The sequence below is a fragment of the Morone saxatilis genome, unplaced genomic scaffold, assembly GCF_004916995.1.
Source record: "Morone saxatilis isolate NCDOM2014 unplaced genomic scaffold, NCSU_SB_2.0 Contig1, whole genome shotgun sequence".
Lineage (NCBI taxonomy): Eukaryota > Metazoa > Chordata > Actinopteri > Moronidae > Morone > Morone saxatilis.
The window spans coordinates 15,064,785-15,083,843 of record NW_023339651.1 but is presented as its reverse complement, the minus strand read 5'-3'; the positions used below and the strand labels follow the sequence as shown (position 1 = coordinate 15,083,843).

Sequence of the window (19,059 nt, the reverse complement as noted above, 5' to 3'; positions counted from 1 at the left end):
TCCATTTACCATTTACCATTATTGTAATGCATCACAAGTAATGAGCTACTGCCCAACAATGCATTACAGAAAACATAGTGTAACAGCAGTCAGTGAAATATCAACCTTAAATTTAAAAGTTAGCTAACATTAGCCAAGCTACAGGTCATACCGGGCAAAGTTAGGCTGTAGAGACAAAACTATTTTTGAGTATCATGAACTGACCAAGGTAAGCAGTTCAATTTTTTTTTTTAAGAGAAACGTGTTATTTCTTATTTTAAAAGTGACTTGAAAATGAATAAATAAATAACAAAAAAAAAGAGGGGGGGGGGGGGGAGTGACCTTGTCTCTCTTTGAATATAGTTTGTATTGTATATGTGTGCATGAATTTCAGGGGTAAACAAAATTCAGAGGCTACTGTGTGTTTGTGAAGCCTAAAAGTGATTGGATGCATCAACTAAATCAGCTCTTGTCCATCGCATTTTCCCAATCAATCCCACTTTGGATACTGCAGCAGCCCTACAGACATATCCCCTGACTGGGGATCAATAGTGGGATTGAATGATTGAAGACTACTAATCCAATTTGCTTTTTTACCCCCATTTGACCACGACCATTCAGTGGACCCGAATTGTTTTCCTTTGCTTTCCTTAATTTAAAGTGGTCTAAATGACAGATAGAGACAGAGGGTATTAGTGTCTTTGAGCTTGATTGTGATCACTGGCCAGAGTACATCTACGCTTGGTTTGAATTTGTCAATGTACAGAGACTCTTTTCAGTGGTAGCGAGTGGTATCCATTTAGGTGAGTGCTGTTACAAATCAGCTGGCTTCCCATCGTATTTTCCTTAGCATCCATTGCTCTGAGACATGCTAGATGCTGTAGGCCCTTCCTTTCAATTCAACCCTCTTTGAAAGTCTGCCTTGGACACAACAGGGCCCTGACTCTTATGTTCGACAAACAAGCAACAAATATGAGCCCTGCCGAGAACCATTTCAACCTCATCCCTATTTTTGGGTGAATGCGAGAGACGTCCATACCTGCACTGATGGAGACCGAGGCACTCTACAGCCACAGACAGTGGGATATACCTTGGTCTCAGTTGTAGCCCTCTTGGACCACTTGGGATTCAAAAGAAGAGCCTGAATCTGTCCTGAAAGACCTTGGTGACTCACAGTAACCCATCTGAACCACCTTTACTTCATCCTCTGCATTTTAGTGTTCCGGTGTCGTCTTGCCAGTGAAGAACCATCAGTGGAAGGAAATGAGATGCACCAGGAGTCCTGAGAGAAAGCCTTTTACTGGTTTAAGATCAGCCACAGGTATTAAGCTGCTCTCAGGGCCCAACAAAGCTCCGGCAAAAAGCCCAGGCAGGCAGGTGGGAGCTCAGACAACAGGGAATCAGAAAGAGGAAAATCATTTAGATACACTGAGGCACCGTAATCTGGGGGAAAACAGAAAACTGAGGCTTTAATGTTCGTTGTGTGTTCAGAGGAAAATTTGTGTTGGAATGTGTTACCATTTGATATGAATAAAGGATCTGGAAATGCTGATACTGGATTTTTTCTTGTTCTTCGTGCTCTCTCAAGCTCTGACATTACAATCATCATGTCTTCCTCTTAGTTTCATCTGACTTTATTCTCAGTCTGCACCTTTAATCCCACCTCTATCCCCTGCGTCATACCATTCTGTAGCTCACATACTTCACCGTTTTCCTTTTTTTTTCTCTAGAAAACCGCTGGCAGGTGGCAGGAAACAAACTCTCTGCCTTTTTTTTCCTCCTCTGGCGTTTCGAGTTCGTCATCAGTCTAATGCAATCAAGGCCGGCCACCTGCCCTGGCCACCGCAAACCTACAACAGAGCTTTTGTCTTTACGCACAAAGACACAGAGCCTCTGTTTTTCGAAGAACTGGAAGGAAGAAGTGGAAGGAATGGGAGATGGGAGGGAAGGTGAGCGACAGAAACTGAATCCAGTGCAGGTTTGTGCGGCCTTTATGTTGAACTAAATGGGACTTAGTAAAACACACACATTATAAGCACAGCTAATTCACTGGTGTTTCATTTCAAATCTTCTTTACATTTTGGTGTCATGTGAAAGCCCTACTTAAATTTTAAATGCAATTGAAGTATTACATGGTTCTTTAAAGGTTTAGAGTATTTAACACCTTCCAGCATAAGAAACCATTTAAAAGAGAAAATAACTGTTATCACGCTAACATTCATTTTACATGTGAAGTTGTTCGCCTGACAGATGACAGATGAGTGTCCTGTAGGTTAAGAGGATGAAGCCAAAGGTGTGTTCCTGATCTATTAAGGGTAACAGTTCAATATCTACAAGATGAGCAGAGGGGGCTTTAGTCACTGCAGTCTGCAGGGAAATAAGACAGGAACGGTTTTGTGTAAAGCTAAATCAATATGTCCTTTGAATGGCAAAAACACAGACGGCAGAGGTCTTGCATGCACTGCCCATTTGATAGTGTTAGCAGTAATAGTGTCTGATGTATATGTTTTATGAGGCAATAATACTTCAAGGTTTGTCGTATTTTACGCCAGCTGATCATATCCTTCACCGCCTATATTGCAGCAGATGTCGTAAAGCAAAATACTGTAAGCTACGGTATAAAATCACAAAAACAATAAAATTATGGATGCACAAAGCACAGGTATAAAGGCATGCATGTTTCATGGCTCATATCACCCACCATTAAGGAGTACATTGGAACAGGTCCCATAACCTGAATGGTGTCAATTTTTAATACACTTGCCATCCCTAATGCATTTGCATGGTGAGACTATTTCTGTAAAAGAAAAAAAATCAGTTTCCTTGCCAAGGTTGAGAAATGGTTGAAGGTCAGACTTTATCGCAATTTTGTCCGACATTCGATAAGGAAAGTTGAGGAGAAACAGCCGCCCTTCTTTCTCTCACTCGCTCATTCAATAAAGCACCCATTGAAGGGATGAAAACAGCAGACGCGTCTTTTCTTTTCAACCTGAGGGGAAAGTACCTCACATTGAGGCTATCACTAAAAGGTCAAGCCTCTCCGAATCTCATGGAAACTCCATTCTGGATACACACTTCTTGTGCCATACTGGTCTCCGTCCAACTATCATCTCTGTTACAATAACATTTCTACGACACGGTGGGGGGATATGAGCTCCAGAGGTGTAGAGAATGTCAGAACAACGCTTTGACCTTTTGATTGTCGTGAATATAGATGGGCATCTAACACTCTGTTGATGTCAGAAATGCAACCTGTGTCTTTCGCATTTACAGTGCCCTTTTGCTCTGTGACTGCTCTGTGTGTGTCTTTCTTTAACTCAGCCAATTTGAACATTTAACATTTTTAGTTACATAGCAAAACAAAACAAAAGGAGCAACAGCAATATAGAAGAAATTTAATTGAAATCATGGAGCAAACAAGCACCAAGGCTGATGCTTTCTGTCGTTTAAAGCACATGTTGAATGGATCATTGGACATTGTGAGACTTTTCAAAACTTGTTTCGCAATGATTCAAATTGTCAAATTAAATAAATCCTAGATCTGGATCAACACACCAAATGTTTCTAGAGGTATTTAGCCATGTTAAGACATGCTAATTGCCATGAATATTTGTACAGACATTCATGTTCCCCACAGGATGGATTGTATTAACTTTGGTCCCGCTGACTGCCATCATCAGTTCAAATGTTTTTAGCGTTTAACATTTCTTCAATGCTAATTAGCAAATATTTGGACACTAACATGTTGAACTAAGATCGTTCACATTGTAAATATTATACCATGCCAACATTTGCATGTTAGCATTGTCATTTTGACCTTGTTAGTACACTAGCATTGCTGTAGACTCTCAGTCTTAGTTAACAGGCAAGAATAAACAACATGTAAAAATGTAACCTATTTGGCTGAGATGACACATCAACAACAAGAACCGTGGATGACTCAGTTTGCACATTTGCAATATGGGGATAATGGCGCACATTTTCAGTCTGTCCTGGAAGACATTCATGGTGATGCACTCATTTGTTCACATAAACAGTGACAGAAACAGAACAAAAAAGGGAGAAGTTTATACCATCTGACGTGTGGATGCCAGATTGACTGTTGAGGCAAGTTACAAAATGGTCAGACACAGTCCACCGCCACAATCCGACTATCCATTCTGATGGAGTAGACTATACGGGTAGCTTTACACCTGACTGCTGGACTGGGGTCAGATTTGCTGCTAAATCATTCCCCACTTACTGTACAAACTACTGGTCTAGTGGCCTTGTGAATTACTGTAACAAAGAAGTTAATTCTCCCTTTACTCACATACTGGAGTTTCTTGCAACAAGGCACTCTACCACAAAGTTTATCTTGATACAACTGCAAGCCAGCAAGTACTCAGATAAAAATGTTGGCAGTAGGACAAACCCCTGAATGAATGGTGCATTGTTAATCAATTCGTCATTGATCATGTAGTGCCCGTTTTGTTGAACAGACGTATAAAACGGATAATAAAACGGGCTACAACATAACAAGTTAAGTGTTTTTGTATGACTTTATGACCCAGAAACACAATAACTCGCTGAAACAATATCCTCAAAATACACTTTATCCACTGAAATCCCCCTAACTGCAGTTTTGTGGCTTTGTGGCTCCACACTGTGTGCGAGTCTAAAGCCAGACTTGTACCTCCAGCAGAAAAACAAAGACAAGTGTCTCTTTCACTGTGTCACCGTGACGGGTTATCCTCCCACACAGTCATATGTATGTGAGAGCACACACACACGAGCAACACACTGAACAGCGTTGCCAAGTAGAGCCCGCGTCCTCTCACAAACCTCATGTTTATGGAGACATTTTGTGTGTTTCTGGCTGACAGTGATGGGACTTTGTTGATGTGCCACAGCAGCAGTGAGGAGATGAGCAAAAGAAAAAGGAAAGCAGGAATGAGATAATATGAGGAAAAAGAAAAAAGAAGAAATCAGAACATAATGAAGGGAGAGGGGCCCGGTGACAGGTGTACAGTTGGGAGTGTTTTGAAAAGAGTAGAAGAAATAGATAAAGAGGTGGAGACAAACTAAGAAGGGGGAGGCATGAGTTGCAAAGTCAACAGTGAGGAGACGTGTGTGTGTGTGTGTGTGTGTGTGTGAGCTCCTAGAGGAGCTCCAGAGAACCGCTGGTATAGGCAAGTTAGTTAGTGTGAGTGCACGTGTGTGTGTGTGTGTGCATTGTCCACTATGAGTACCCCGGATGGAATAGGTTCATATATCATTCTCCTAATGGTGTTGGCCCTGAGTCAAATCTTGGAGATATCTCTTTTTCTCTCTCATTATTACTTAACGACTTCAGGATCTGTCTCCATTTAGCTCTATTTTAGCTCGGCTGTCATAACTGTTGAGATTTACTGCAGAGCGATTCCTCTACTCCCAGTGCATTTAGCAACCTAAACGTGTCTCTAGCGAGCAGACAGCTGGATTAATAGTGAGATTTCAGTGTTTTCAAACCATCAGGATGTTAATATCCTTTTCAGGTCCCAACATGAGGCTTTGCTCTTACAGCACACCCTCTACTTGTGAGGGCGGTCTCCACTAAACCCATAAAATGTTCTAATATAAATGTTGATTTTGTGAGATGGTATCTGTAAAAGGGTCCACGTAAAAGCGTAGAGGGAGCAAAAAATTTGTTTAGCAAAAGGAGCATGTCACAAGATAAGAATGTTTTTTGACTCAAATTGTGGTTACAGTGATTAATTCAAATATTTGCATGAAATTGAATATGTGGGTATGTGGAAAAATAATGTTCAGAAAGGTACAGACTTAAGAGTGAGAGTAAAAAGTATCATATCCTAAAAATGAAATGCAGCAATACTGATCATTTGCTAAACTTTAAATTACATTTCTAATTAAACTGAGTAGAACTGGTGCAAAAGTCTGCTTAGTTAAAAGTAAGAAACTCCTCATTAAAAATGAAAATGAGAACAGTGTAACTCAAAGTAGTAAAATTGAAGGCAGAAAATACTTTTGGTTAAAGCAGTTTCAGTTAAGTTCCACTTCCTCAGTTAAATTAGCTACTGAAAGTTGGGCTGCAACTATTCACTACTTTCTTTATAGATTGATCTGCATGTATGAAAAATGAAAAAAATGAAAATTGCCCATTACATCTTGATAAAACCTTAGATGACATTTTAAAATTGCTTGCTTTGTCCAACCAACTCTGCAAACTGTATTCAGTGAGAGAGATGTGAAAAACAATGCAACCTCATGTCTGTGCGTTAAATATAAAACTGCAGCAAAGAGACGAGATTGCCTACCATCATCCCCAAAGCTCTGTAATTAACACATTATATATCTTGTTTGTTTATTCTCTACATATACATAACACATACAACGTACAACTTTGTTATCTTTGGACAGTGGCAGTCTAGTCTTTATGCTAAGCCAAGCAAGCAAGCTGCTGGTGTTAGCTTATTATTTACTTTACCGACATGAGTGTGGTATCAATCTTCTGATCTAACTCTTAGCAAGATAGGCATATTCCCCTAAATGTTAAATTAGTCCTTTAAAATACCCAGGTCTCTTCATGATGCAGCATATTTTCAAAGGTGCGCCTGCAGATCGGGGGGGCATCTCAGGCAATCAGAGTGAAAGTTAACAAACAAATTTACCACAGATGACTGTTATTTGTTAAGGATCAGGAATGGTGCTATATCGGGACCTGAGCAGCAAGCGCCATGCTGGGGAGGCCTGGCGGTCAACAGAGCCACACTCTAAAATAAACACACGCTTCTACCGAAATGATCCAAACAGAAACACTCATCCATCCAAGCCAGCCTTCATTAAAGTGGTCCACCCAACCTCTAATTATAGGATTACAGGGCAGCCAGCAGGACAAACACAGCAAGGGCCTCTGGTTGGATGCAGCTGCCCCAAAACCCACTGATCACTGTACCTAGTGACCCAGGTATCCACACACAGGCATACACACACACACTCCTGCATAAACCCCAAACACTAATTTGCACAGTGCTCGTCTTTCTCTCTTTCTCTCTCTCTCTCTCTCTCGCTCTCTCTCCACAGCACACTCAGGGTTTGAACTCACTAACACACTAACACACACAAGCCAAACAAGACATATACCTGGGTAAGTATAGTGCTGACTGTGTGCCTCCCAAACAGACTTAAAAATAACCCCAAGGTGGAGCAGCAAGGAGAGTCAGTCCCACAGTCTGATAGCAGAGGGGGGCAGACAGGGTCAGGACAACTCTTCTCAATAACATCTTATTATAGCCACAGACAGTCTGGGCTTTTAAGATGTTTGAAGAGATGACCCTGGGGAGCCTGTATCACCACTTAAGAGTCCTGATTTGCGAGGGAACATGCATCCTTCCTTTTCCTTCTTTCTAGATATTTGGTATAATGTAGGCAGCTTTAGTGCACAGGACCTGCTTCTGTTTCCGTTCCTTTATTCTTTCTGGTTCCTCATTCATTCCCTCTGGGGTTAGATCAGTAAACAACTTCATGGTGGCTGATGTGACTGAAATGAGGAAATGATTGTACCTGCCTTTTATTCAGATTTGAACTGGAAGTCAAACTCTTAGGAACTGTGCCCTCAATTTTAATTAGTCATGCTAGCTTTTAGCCACCTGGTAGCATGACTGTAGGAATGATGATGTTGGTTGGTTGGTCCACTGCTTTGATCCAGACTGAAATATCTTTACAACTGTTGGAGGAATTGCCATAAAATGTTATACAGACATTTAGGGTCCCCAGAGGATGAATCCTATGGACTTTGATGATCTGTTGACTTTTCCTCTAGCGCCACCAGCAGGACAAAATTTTCACTTTATCCTATGAAACTTGATCAATTGGCACTAGATTTTGTAGACATTTGAGACCCCCAGGGGATGAATCCTACTACTTCGATGAGCCTTTGAGTTTTCCTTTAGTCCCACGCACTATGAGGTGCACATTTGTGTTTTTTGTGTTAAATTTGTCAGTAACTATTGGATGGACTAAATTAAATTAGTTAAATTTGGTACACGTATTTATATCCCTCTAAAGATTTAAACACTGATGCCTTAATTTTTCATCCAGGGCCATCATCTGGTCTAAATTTCAATTTGTCAAACACTAACATGCTAAACTAAGATGGTCGCAATAATTACACCTGCTTAGCATCAGCATGTTAGCATTGTCATTGTTGCTTTGCTTGAAGCACTGCTATACCTAAGTACAGCCTAATAGAGCTTCATGGTTGCACTGTAGACTTTCACTCCGCAAAGGCTGGATCTTTTTACTTTATTTTATAGGGTCATATATTTTTTATAGGAAAGCTCAAGATGGGCAGGAATGGGGGAGAGAGAGGGGATGACACGCAGTAAAGGGCCACAGGTCAGACTCAAACCTATGACCGCTGCAGCAAGGACTCAGCCTAATGGGTCACTGTGGATTCCCGTCAAGAAGATAAACTTAATCAAGAACTCATATGATGGAACCTCAAGTCATGCATGCAGGCCAGCTCTCCCAGAGCTTTAAAGACAAGTCTCAAGTAGGGATGTCTTCTTTTACCATTCCTGTTCATCCTGGCAACTGACTGGATCAGGATGGAAACAACTGAAGGGAAAAGAGATGGGATTCAACGGACAACGTGGGAACAGTTGGATGACCTTGACTTCACGGATGACATTGCTCTCCTTTCACACACACAGATACAAATGCAGGAGAAGACAGACTCTCTTAGACCCAATACAGCAAAGACACTTTGATTAACATCTGCCTCAGGAGAATACTACTACCACATCTGGCAGAGAGACAAAGTAAGCAATGTGGACTTTGGAGGAGAAAGTGTAGTTTGATTGGACCCTCGGAAAACCTGCCACAAACATCACCCGACCAGCCTTGAAATGGAACCCACAACCAACCAGGAAAAGGGTTGTCCGGGCGGAAGTGTCTGGGAGGGGGCTAGTGAGATGAAAATGAAATTGTCTGCCATTAATATTGTACTGGCATAAAATATGGGCTACAGGTAGTTTTAGTTGTCAACTCAGTGATTGTGATTATACTAATGAGAGCAAAACAGCCCACTTTAATTTTACTGTTTATTCATGAAGGAATACGTTGTATATTTTATAGGTACACTAATACTGCTGTTGAGCTACTGATCTGTAAAGAGCTGCCAAAATGTTTAAACCCTCGGGCATCATCTTGAGGAACAATGAATTCTCTATGAATATTACATTTCTTTTCACTGAGATGCCAATTATTTTTTATCAACAACTTCCATCCTTCTGTAAGTAAGAACAAAGTAATGATCACTGAGAGAACACACGTCTCTCTAACACTCTCTAATACGCAATCAAGCAGAATGTCAACCTTGCTTTGTGCTGACACTCACAAGTGATGATTGTGTAAACAAAAGGCGCGTTGTTCATGCAAACATTATAAGGAAATAGATGAAAAGGAGTAACAAAAGAATACAAACAGTATCAAGAAGAGCCACACAGTGAAAATAAAAGAAGAGTCGCTTTGGGCGGGAGCAATTCAATTCAACTCTGATGATTTCAAAATGTCACCAGGTCTCCTGTGATTGTGATTATCATGACAGTTTAAATGTGTCTGTGTTTACACACCTGGCTTCGGAACTGAGCAACTGTAAATGGTGAGGAGGGGCTGAAAGAAGGGGAGGAGGAGGAGGGTTGAGAAGACGGAGAACGGCGTGAGGCTTATTGGGGCCAACAGAGGGCATTGTTATCTGTAATATCCATTCAAATGTGCCGTATCAGATGAAGTGAGTGCGGCACTGCTCAGGGATGGAAATTAGTCTTGTTCCCCACTCAGCCCTGGTCACGCCAAGGGCAAATTCAGACAAATGAATTTACTCAGACAATACATATGGAGCGCTGGAAATACAGAGGGATGTATGAATGGCAGAAACAGTGGAGGGATGTGAAGCAGAGAGGTCCATGCCTCAGCACACCGTCCAACCGGCCCTCACTTTCTTTTCTAACAATAATAAACAACTGTCAGCATTTTATTTCCTTCAGGGTGACTTTCACATTTCATTTTAACTTCATGTGCATTTCTTACAACGCCTTACAATTTACCCAGTGGTTGAAAATGCTGCATAAGTCTTACATTAATTGTAACCATCCATTTAACAACTGAATCTAGCATGATAACAAATCAGACTAGCTGCATGCTGTTACTACAATGCATTTGCATTCAATTCACTCATCACAACAGGAAGTTCAAGTTCAAGTTCAAGAAAAAATCCAGAAAGGGACTTTTTTTTGCAAGTTAAAAATGCACTGAGCTGGCACAACTTCCTGATTCTTTGCCACTGGGATGGAACCAAACCTGTCTATTATCGGCACATGAAATCACCACTAAATATTTAAAAATACAGTAAAATAATTAATAATTATACAGAACTTTTGACAGTAAATAGAACTATATCCTAACAAAATAAAAATGTCATTTTTCATTTTGACTTGAATCACCTCTTGCCTTGAATCCATTTGGCAGACTTTGTACAGTGACAAAGCTCACCCTTCACTGTGATAGCGCAGATAGGAACACGGATAGTACTATCTTGCTATCCCCTGTGCTATAGACACTGTGCGGCATGGAGGACATAAATCTTGTGTATTTACAACCTGTGCTGTAGTCAGGTATCTGTTAGGATGCCCTGCCCTCCTCCTCCTCCTCCACCTCCTCCTGATCTTGTCTGTGCAAGGTCTGGGTGCTTTTAACACTGTCGTCACATGGGATATCAGAGGATGGTGTTTCTCAATCAGCCTGTTATGTCACAGATTGTGATCAGGAGCTCTGTTGGAAGAAGCTTGGTCACAGAAAATATGAATGCTGCAGACAAAGGATGAAATTTGACACTTGAAATCATAGAGTTGGTTCCTTTCGTGCGTGGATGTGTTGCTTTATTGCACTCATGATAGCTTACATTTCTAAGTAATGGTGAGATTATTAGTTAGAAGTTGCAAATTGTCATCTCACAACAGTCCACTTTTATTACCAGATCTGATGCACTAATTCCATCTGACAGCACATTATATTAGAGTTAAAAAAAATAAAATCTGTTGACGTATCAGCCCAGCAGCAAGGGAGCGAGAGGATCAAGCAGTCCGTCTGTTGACTCCTCAGCTACAATTGCACAAGACAGGCCTTGTGAGTAACCATTGACCCATCGACTGCTGTGATCCATGTCTGACCGACATCAATACACATTCATCTGTGCTTGTTTCACCTCGGGCTAGTAGGCCACAGGCTACAGTGGCTGGCGTGAGATTTGGACAGGCAACAAGCATCACTTTGTCTTCCGCTCTCGCGTTATCACTGACATCAAACACCAGAGGAGGCGATCTGATGGACCTTTTTGCTTTGTTGGGAATTAGTCACTGTTAAAGGGCCCCAAAATGTCAGCGGTCAGTGTATCTTATGTATGTAAACCCTCCATTACACAGTAATTTAGGCAAGTGGGGGAATACTTCCTAAAATGGAAATACAACAAGCTTTCCTCTGTGTCTAACACAATAGACAATGTGGTGGTTTCCTGAAGCAATTGTTAGTCACCTGACACCTGATGCTTCTTTCTGGAATAAACCAATCAGCTCCCCTGCTCACTGTACCACACATACACACACACACACACACACTTCAGAGTTTCAGATTAGCAAAGATCTCTATGCTGCTGTTTTAAGTTTGCCTCTATATCAGCTTCATTAACATTCACAGCTAATGTTTTGTTCCACTGGGTAAATCCCCCCATAGAGCCATCTAAGCCATCTCCACTCTTCTCTCTTATGAGTCTGCCTGTGTTAGTACAACAGCCACTGCCACCTCTCTCCCTCCCTCCCTGCGCTCTTTTTAATTATAAACTAATCTAGGGAGGTAATCACAGACAGCATGATCAGTTACTCATGCATATATGCCATACTATAAAATGCAAGCAGTTTATTACCCTGTCTCTCCTGCCTGTTTACAGCCACTGGGAAGCATGGATGCAGTCATAATGCTGTGCCAATTAGCCGTAAAAAAGAAACATTAGTGCGCCAACTGCATTCTGGAGATATACTGTGCACCATGTGGTATATAGGTTAGAGGTCGTGGAGTCAGTTTATATTTCTCTTCTGCTGCGTAAGTTCCTTTTTTCTTAAAAAAAAAGCGCAGCGCTGAAAGGTGCTTAGTGGTTTTCATTTCATGCAGCCTTTCAACATTATTGAAGATGTGATTGCGGCTGAGTGGCAGCAGTGCAGGATGGAAGTGGATCCTCAGACTGATGAGCGGTCTAATAGGCCTGTCTAATGTATCATCGATGGATTGACTGCCGTCTCGGAGGAGACATTCAGAGGGATTCCAGCAGAAGAATTTCAGACAGAAAGAAGCCCGCTTTGCTGCTGAATATTGGCCAGGGGGAAGACGCCCTCTTCTTGCGCAGCCGGGATGTGCAGGGAGGATTTATTCCAAGTGGAATACAGACGAGCAGTTATATGCCGCACATGGTCGCAGTGTCTCTCTCACTCTCTCTCTCTGTCTCTCTCTCTCTTTCTCCCTCAGCCAATCTGCGCACAGTGACGCTGCGCAAAGGCTGGATCTAGTCTTGGCTTCATCATCATATTTAACACACCCACCCAGATTCACACATGCTACAAGAGGTGCATTTTCTTATCCCGCTGTACTGCTAGAGGTTGCCTGGTCCTGCGGGAGGATTCCTGTCTCCTGTTACCTGTGCAGTGTATTCCGTTGGCTCGCCTCGGGGTGATTACTCGGGACTCGAGCTGACAGAATTACGCACCCTGGATCGCCGAGGTGGATGAGAGCACACGCGTCGACTACTTTTCGGGGACTTTCCCCGACAATAACATTTAAATGTGAAGTGCTGCACTTCCCGTGCTTATTTTTCCGGGTCCCAGCTGATCCGCTGCCGCTCTTCCCCGCACAGGATCGAGGTCGGATGGTGAGACCGATGCGCGCACTCGAACCTCTTGGACACGCACATTTAACGGATCATTTCCCTCCGCGTGTCACAGCTGCTTGTGGATCCTACTAACTCGTCTGCCGCTCTGTATTCCCTCTGAGGTATCTGGTGGTCGGCAGGAGAAGGGGAGAGCGGCGGCGTGAAGAGGATGTGGCTTGCGCAAATCGACCGCTGGTCTGAGCCGACTCGACCTGCTTTACCTGGACGCTTGCGGATGATTTAGCGCTTCAACAAATCTCGCCTGGACACCCCGCGCGGATAAAGCAGGACTCTGATGTTGAAAATACAAAAGGCTGAACACTGAATCCTTTACTCAAGACGGCAAGTGAAGATGGGTCCTACGTGTTTAATGTATATTTCATTAGATTGGCGTCCAGTCTAATAAACATCATCAGCGATGTAGTCAGTTTGTTCATCTGCGTGCTCATCATTTGCAGTAAATACTCACATCTGCTCAAAAGGGAGACCATGAAGATGATCCTCCTGCGCAAATTCCGGTTTCTGATCCTCATGGTGTTCCTTATTGCATGCTCGATGCACATAATGATAGACTTGTTACCAAAGCTGGAGAGGCACAGCAACAGCGGCTGTTCCTGCTCCCACACACCGAGCGAGGAGCCTCAGAGCTGGGGGAAGCAGGGCTGGCCTAACAAGCACACCCTGCGGATCCTCCAGGACTTCAGCAACGAGCCCAGCTCAAACGTTTCCTCCCACTCCCTGGAGAGGATCCCGGTTACAGGCGACAAGACGCAGGCGTTCAGGAGACTCGAGCATCTCGGGCAGCGGAAGAGGCAGTTCATCCAGGACGCCTCGGTGACCAAGAACATGCCGGTTAAGGGTTCAAGGTTGTCGGCTCTCTACGAGCATCCCTTGTATAAAAGATCCGTGCCACCTCTGACGGACGAGGACACGCTTTTCAACGTCAACACGGACATCAGATTTGACCCCAAAGCAGCAGAGGACCAGGCATGGTAAAGTGCTTTAAAGCTCTAAATAAACATTTTATAATTTGTCTAAAGATCACATTAAAAGGCTTATGGTTTAGTTCCGTGCAATCACATTAATGTAACTGTGCATCTGGGCTGTTGCACAACAGCTGTCACTCTTCACATGAAAACCTGACAATCCTCTGTCTCCCTATCCCTTCACCCCCTCCCCTCTCTTCTTCCTCTCACGCAGGAATGCTGAAGGCAACATGGATGAGTTCAGCCCAACAGGAGAGCTGGCAGCCGATTCGTACCCCAACTGGCTCCGCTTCCACATTGGGATTAATCGATATGAATTGTACTCCAGGCACAACCCTGTTATCGATGCTCTCCTGAAGGACCTGGTTACCCAGAGGATCACCAGCGTCGGTGAGTCATAAGAAAGCAGAGGGAGGGCAGCAGCAGCCAGGAGGAGTGCGGAGATGGAGGGTCAGAATTATACTTTAGTCTAAAGACACCAAACTGACTCTTCATTTAGGCTCACACAAGTCACCATGACATTCATTTTTTGAGGTTTGTTGAGGTTTAATGGTGATCAGATTTGTGTTCATATTGCCATATGTCACTAGCTGGAGGATGAATGGTTTACCCACCTTTCTAGTACCAACACCACGTCATTGGCGACCAATAATAAACAAGCTATTAGGGAGTCCAGTGTCTTGATCAAGGACCCTTCGACAGGCCACCAGCTGATGGACCAAAATATTGGTTGTGCTCATTGATTAAACCTGTGCCATTTTTGGCTAGGTGTCTCTGTGTGCTGTGCAGAGGTGAAAGTTCAGTTTAATGGGTCTCCTATTTGAGAAAACATAGTCAGCTCTGTTGCCAGATTGACTGACGCCAAGTAGCCCAATCATAGTGGAGTATCTGATGATATTTACATATATTTATTCACTGAATAAACATTTGATCTTAATAACAATGTAACGTACCAAGAACGGACATTATTGGCTTTGTTCTGTGGTGCCAGAAAGGAATTTGGGTATTTAGGTGAACCGGAAACCTTTGTTAGAGCAATTAAAGACAATCTCCATGTGCATAACGTTATATTTTATATGACACATATACGAACAGACATAAGCTTTCACAAGGCTTCACAGAGCTATGACTTTGCAACTGATAAAAATAAAAAGGAAAAGTGAAGCTGAAATGTTGGTCATCAGTGCCATGTCAGTATGAATCATAGTACCATACGAAGAGAACAGGCTGATTGGACTGTATCTGTAAGCTTTTTCATTCAAATAAACAAAAAGTGGCCCAAATTTTATCTGCCCAGTCAAATAAAAAGTAGCCCAGCTGGGTGGAAAAGAGCCCAATCCAGAAACAATGAGTGTCAGTCTTAACAGTAAGCCAAAGGGGAATGTATGCCTCATGTTACATTATGCATGCCTCGTGCCTAATGTAACTGAGTCTACCGGTTAAGAGTGAAGGGAGGTGCTCCTAAGTGATGGACAATTGTGCTCCCCCCCGCCGCCACAGCGATGTGAACACACACAAAAGTATGCACGGAGATGGAAGTCAGCTGCAGGCTATCGTACGACAGCGCTGAATCTGATCAGCCTGCACACGCGTGCCTTACAAGGCTGAGGGAATAATAAAACAGCACAATCTCTTCTCTCATGTCTCCCCACAAAGCGTCAGAGTAGAAAACATGAAGCCTGAGAGAACACCTGGTCTCGATGCAAATCAGTCAGCCACACATCCCAGTTTGATTCAAATCAAATGCTGTGGCTTTTTATGTGTGTGCAGCGTAAATGTAGCTTTCTACAGAAAGCCGCAAAGCCTTTGCTGCAAGTGCAAGCAGATACCTGACAGAGGCGATAATCCATGCTGGGGCTGTTATATGGAATCTATTTCTGCTTTTTTTTCTTCCCTTTTTGGGGGGGATTGTCTTTCTTTTTGGCTCGGTCCAGCTCCCACATTCCAAGAGTGCTTGTCGACTCATGGTCGCCCATCTTGCGCTCGCTGTAAAAACTGATTGCAGATTTTAGGTTCGTCTGCCAATGACAAAACTGTAACTGGCCTATAGCAAAGATTAAATGCTTATCTTGGATTAGCTGTTTATAAAACCAGCACCCCTGTCTGGTCACTAAAGGAACAATTTCTTTCATTCTTTTCTGTCTTTCTACTCCAGATGTTCTCTCATTTTCTCAGATTTTCTCCCTTTTGCTTTCTGTCTCTTAGGCTGGGTGGATAGAGGAAGCAGTTCTCAGCGTCTCTAGCCAGCTAAGTACATGGTGGCTCAGTAATTACAGAGCCTTAACACAGGCCTGGGGCAGAATACCAATAGGAGCCAATAGTAGTCAGTTATTATCTAAACTTAAGGTTAGGAGTGCTTGGATGTATTATACACCGTAACCTCTTTTGAGCAGCGTTCATCAATGAAAACATATCGTGCAAAGGCAGCAGATATGATAAATGTTATTACAGATGATAGTAAAAGTCTGTGACTTTGATGGCTGCAGCTCAAAAAAAGAAGATAAACATTCTTGCAACATGAAGTCTTGACAAATACGGTTTGCTTAATGTGTGTGAAGGTTGAAATGAAGCGCTATATACAGTTGCTCTGCATGCATGAGTTCCTAGTAATTACAGTTAGATTTGCCTTTATTTAAAATGTCTCCAACACACAACTTCACAGAGCAGCAGGTGAGGTCAGACTGACATTGATCTTTCCACTTGTAAATCTTTTCTCTGTAAACATTTAGCTTGTCCTCATGATTCCCATATGTAAAAATAAATGAGAACATTGATTGAGAAGGTTGTTCTTTGGCAAAGGGCCACCAAAACACTGCTTTCAATCGATCAGTTGAAGAAAAGGAACAGGCTCAGTGGCTTTTGCGAATTTTGTTGTATTCTAGCTCCGTATAGTCCTCTCCCCAGCACTGAGCCCAGTCCCCCAAGTGCCTTTAGACTGCATTATCATGTACAAAAAGGGAGAAAACATGAAGGATAGGAGGATGAATAGAAACACAAAGAGACAGAGAGAGAGAGAGAGAGATGGACCCTCCAGAGAATACACAGAGAGAGTAAACAGCGGAGGAACAGAGATCGTCGGGCGAGCACTGGCTGTCCTTCACCCCCTCATGCTGCCTTCCCATCAAACAAACACTGTGACATCAGCACTCAAAGCACACACACACACGCAAAGACGCACAAACACACATCCACGCACATATGCAAGCTTACATACAAAATGGTGTACTTCAACATGGCAGAGGAAATTGATGTTTCAGTCTACAGGTGTACAATGACATGTCTCTAAAATGTAAATTCAAATCAGTCAATATTACATTTGTATGAACAGAAAATAGTCCCATTTTATCATGCCTTTATGGACATAGTCTTATCTTTGAACAGTGGATAGCTGATGTGTTTGTGTGAGTGAAGTGTTTGTGTATAGCTGATTTTTGGTCTTATTTAATTTAGTTTAATTGTAGAGAACTTGGCCAATAACGACCTACTACACCCTCAGTTGTATGCAGGATACATCTGTTCTCAGTAGTTAATTTAGATGACGCCATGGAGCCTTAGCATGCTTAGCTTAAGTTTTTTTTCCCTGCAATTGCTTTTTTGTATATTTGAGGCAGAAATGTTTTCAGTAAACAGTTGAAATGAGGAGGGTTACTGAAGCCTGCATCCACTGCTTGGACTCAAAGTTCAAGGGGGCATTTTCAAGAAATAGATGGAGCAACAGTAATAATTAATCATTTATTAAGCCAAATCGTCAAACATTAACCTTTTTAAAGCTCATTAAAGGGCGAGGATTTGCAGCGTTTCTCTGATTTATATTGTGAAATTGGATTTATTTTGGATTTTGGAGTGCTGGTTGGACAAAACAAACAATTTAAAAACATTACATTGAGTTTTCAGAACTTGTGCTGGTCAATTTTCACTATTTTCTGACTTTTTACAGTTATTGTCTGCTGCCTAATGTGTGTATCATCTTGTTAATTTATTGCCGACTGTAGTTAAGTCCATTATTTAAATCAGTTTTATTCTCCAAGCAGCGTTGCTCTGGAGGTGAAGAAAGCTAAAAGCTAAAATCTACAGTTCTGTCAAATACAAATTGGCCCTCAATTTATTTTACCACTAACTACTAAACTAAAGTACTAAACACTGGTCAAATAAATTGAAGGCAGTGACTTATTTTAATGAGATATTCAATATGATGTTACAGTCAGCAGCCGACTTAATTAGCTTTCCTAAAAATTATACTTTGGCTAGTTTGAATTTTGAAGCACAGCTATGCTAGCTAGCTAGCTAGCTAACACCAAAAGGACTGTAAGCCCACACAGCTCATTTATTTGGTAAAATCTTGATAGTTGCCTTAAGTTAATGTACTGTTAATAGCAATGTTATCTCTTTCACTTCAACAGCAATGAAGTCTGGAGGAACTCAGCTCAAGCTCATCATGACTTTCCAGAACTACGGCCAGGCTCTCTTCAAACCCATGAAGTAAGTTTGATCCTCAGCGGAAATGTATTTTACGTGTCGTATGTGTTCGGCCCTTTGGGTAAACTGCCCTCTCATCTCTGTTCCTCTACTGTTCAGTGTCGGGTCCACTCTCTTTAAGAAAAAGCAATCTCTTTCATATCGTGTTAAAACTTGAGTGCCATTTCAGCATAAAACAGCAACTGTGCAGCTTTCTACCTCTACTGACTTCCTTTTCGCATCCCACCACCTACTCATTCTCCTCACAACATCAATCTCATTTCCTCATTCTCCTCTCTGGCTATATCAAATTGCTTTCATTTCAGCACAACCTTGATATTCGATTGAAGGCCGACATCATTCTGCTGTGTCAGAGCCAAATGTTGAGTAGGCATTTCACCTCATAGGGCTGTCAGGTGACACAGCACATCTTTCAGTGGCCGTGTTGGAACCTCTGCCCTCAGGCGTCACTGGCTGTGTCGTTTTGTGACGGATTCATCAGATCGGTTTTCTGTGTTTTCGTAATCTCAAACCATCCATTGAGCTAAATGTCACTGTCTTGTTGTCAACATGTGATATGTGTACAGGAACTTTTTCGCCATATGCTGGCGGTGTGGCTCTAGGGATGCCAATGTTGATCTTTTAGTCAGTCGGTCAGTCCATCGCTTTGGTCCCGACTGAAAT

The 19,059-nt window shown here is 42.4% G+C and overlaps 1 protein-coding gene across 1 annotated transcript in view; it reads left to right on the top strand.

Annotated features, from left to right (window-relative positions):
• Positions 1-12,617: 12,617 nt before the first annotated feature.
• Positions 12,618-19,059, top strand: part of fam20cb (FAM20C golgi associated secretory pathway kinase b) — a 50,472-nt gene continuing 44,030 nt past the window's right edge. The window contains exons 1-3 of the mRNA XM_035659463.1: positions 12,618-13,926; positions 14,135-14,310; positions 18,321-18,399. Coding sequence (XP_035515356.1) covers positions 13,424-13,926; positions 14,135-14,310; positions 18,321-18,399 — 758 coding nt within the window. The 5' untranslated portion in view covers positions 12,618-13,423. The remainder of the gene's footprint in view (positions 13,927-14,134; positions 14,311-18,320; positions 18,400-19,059) is intronic.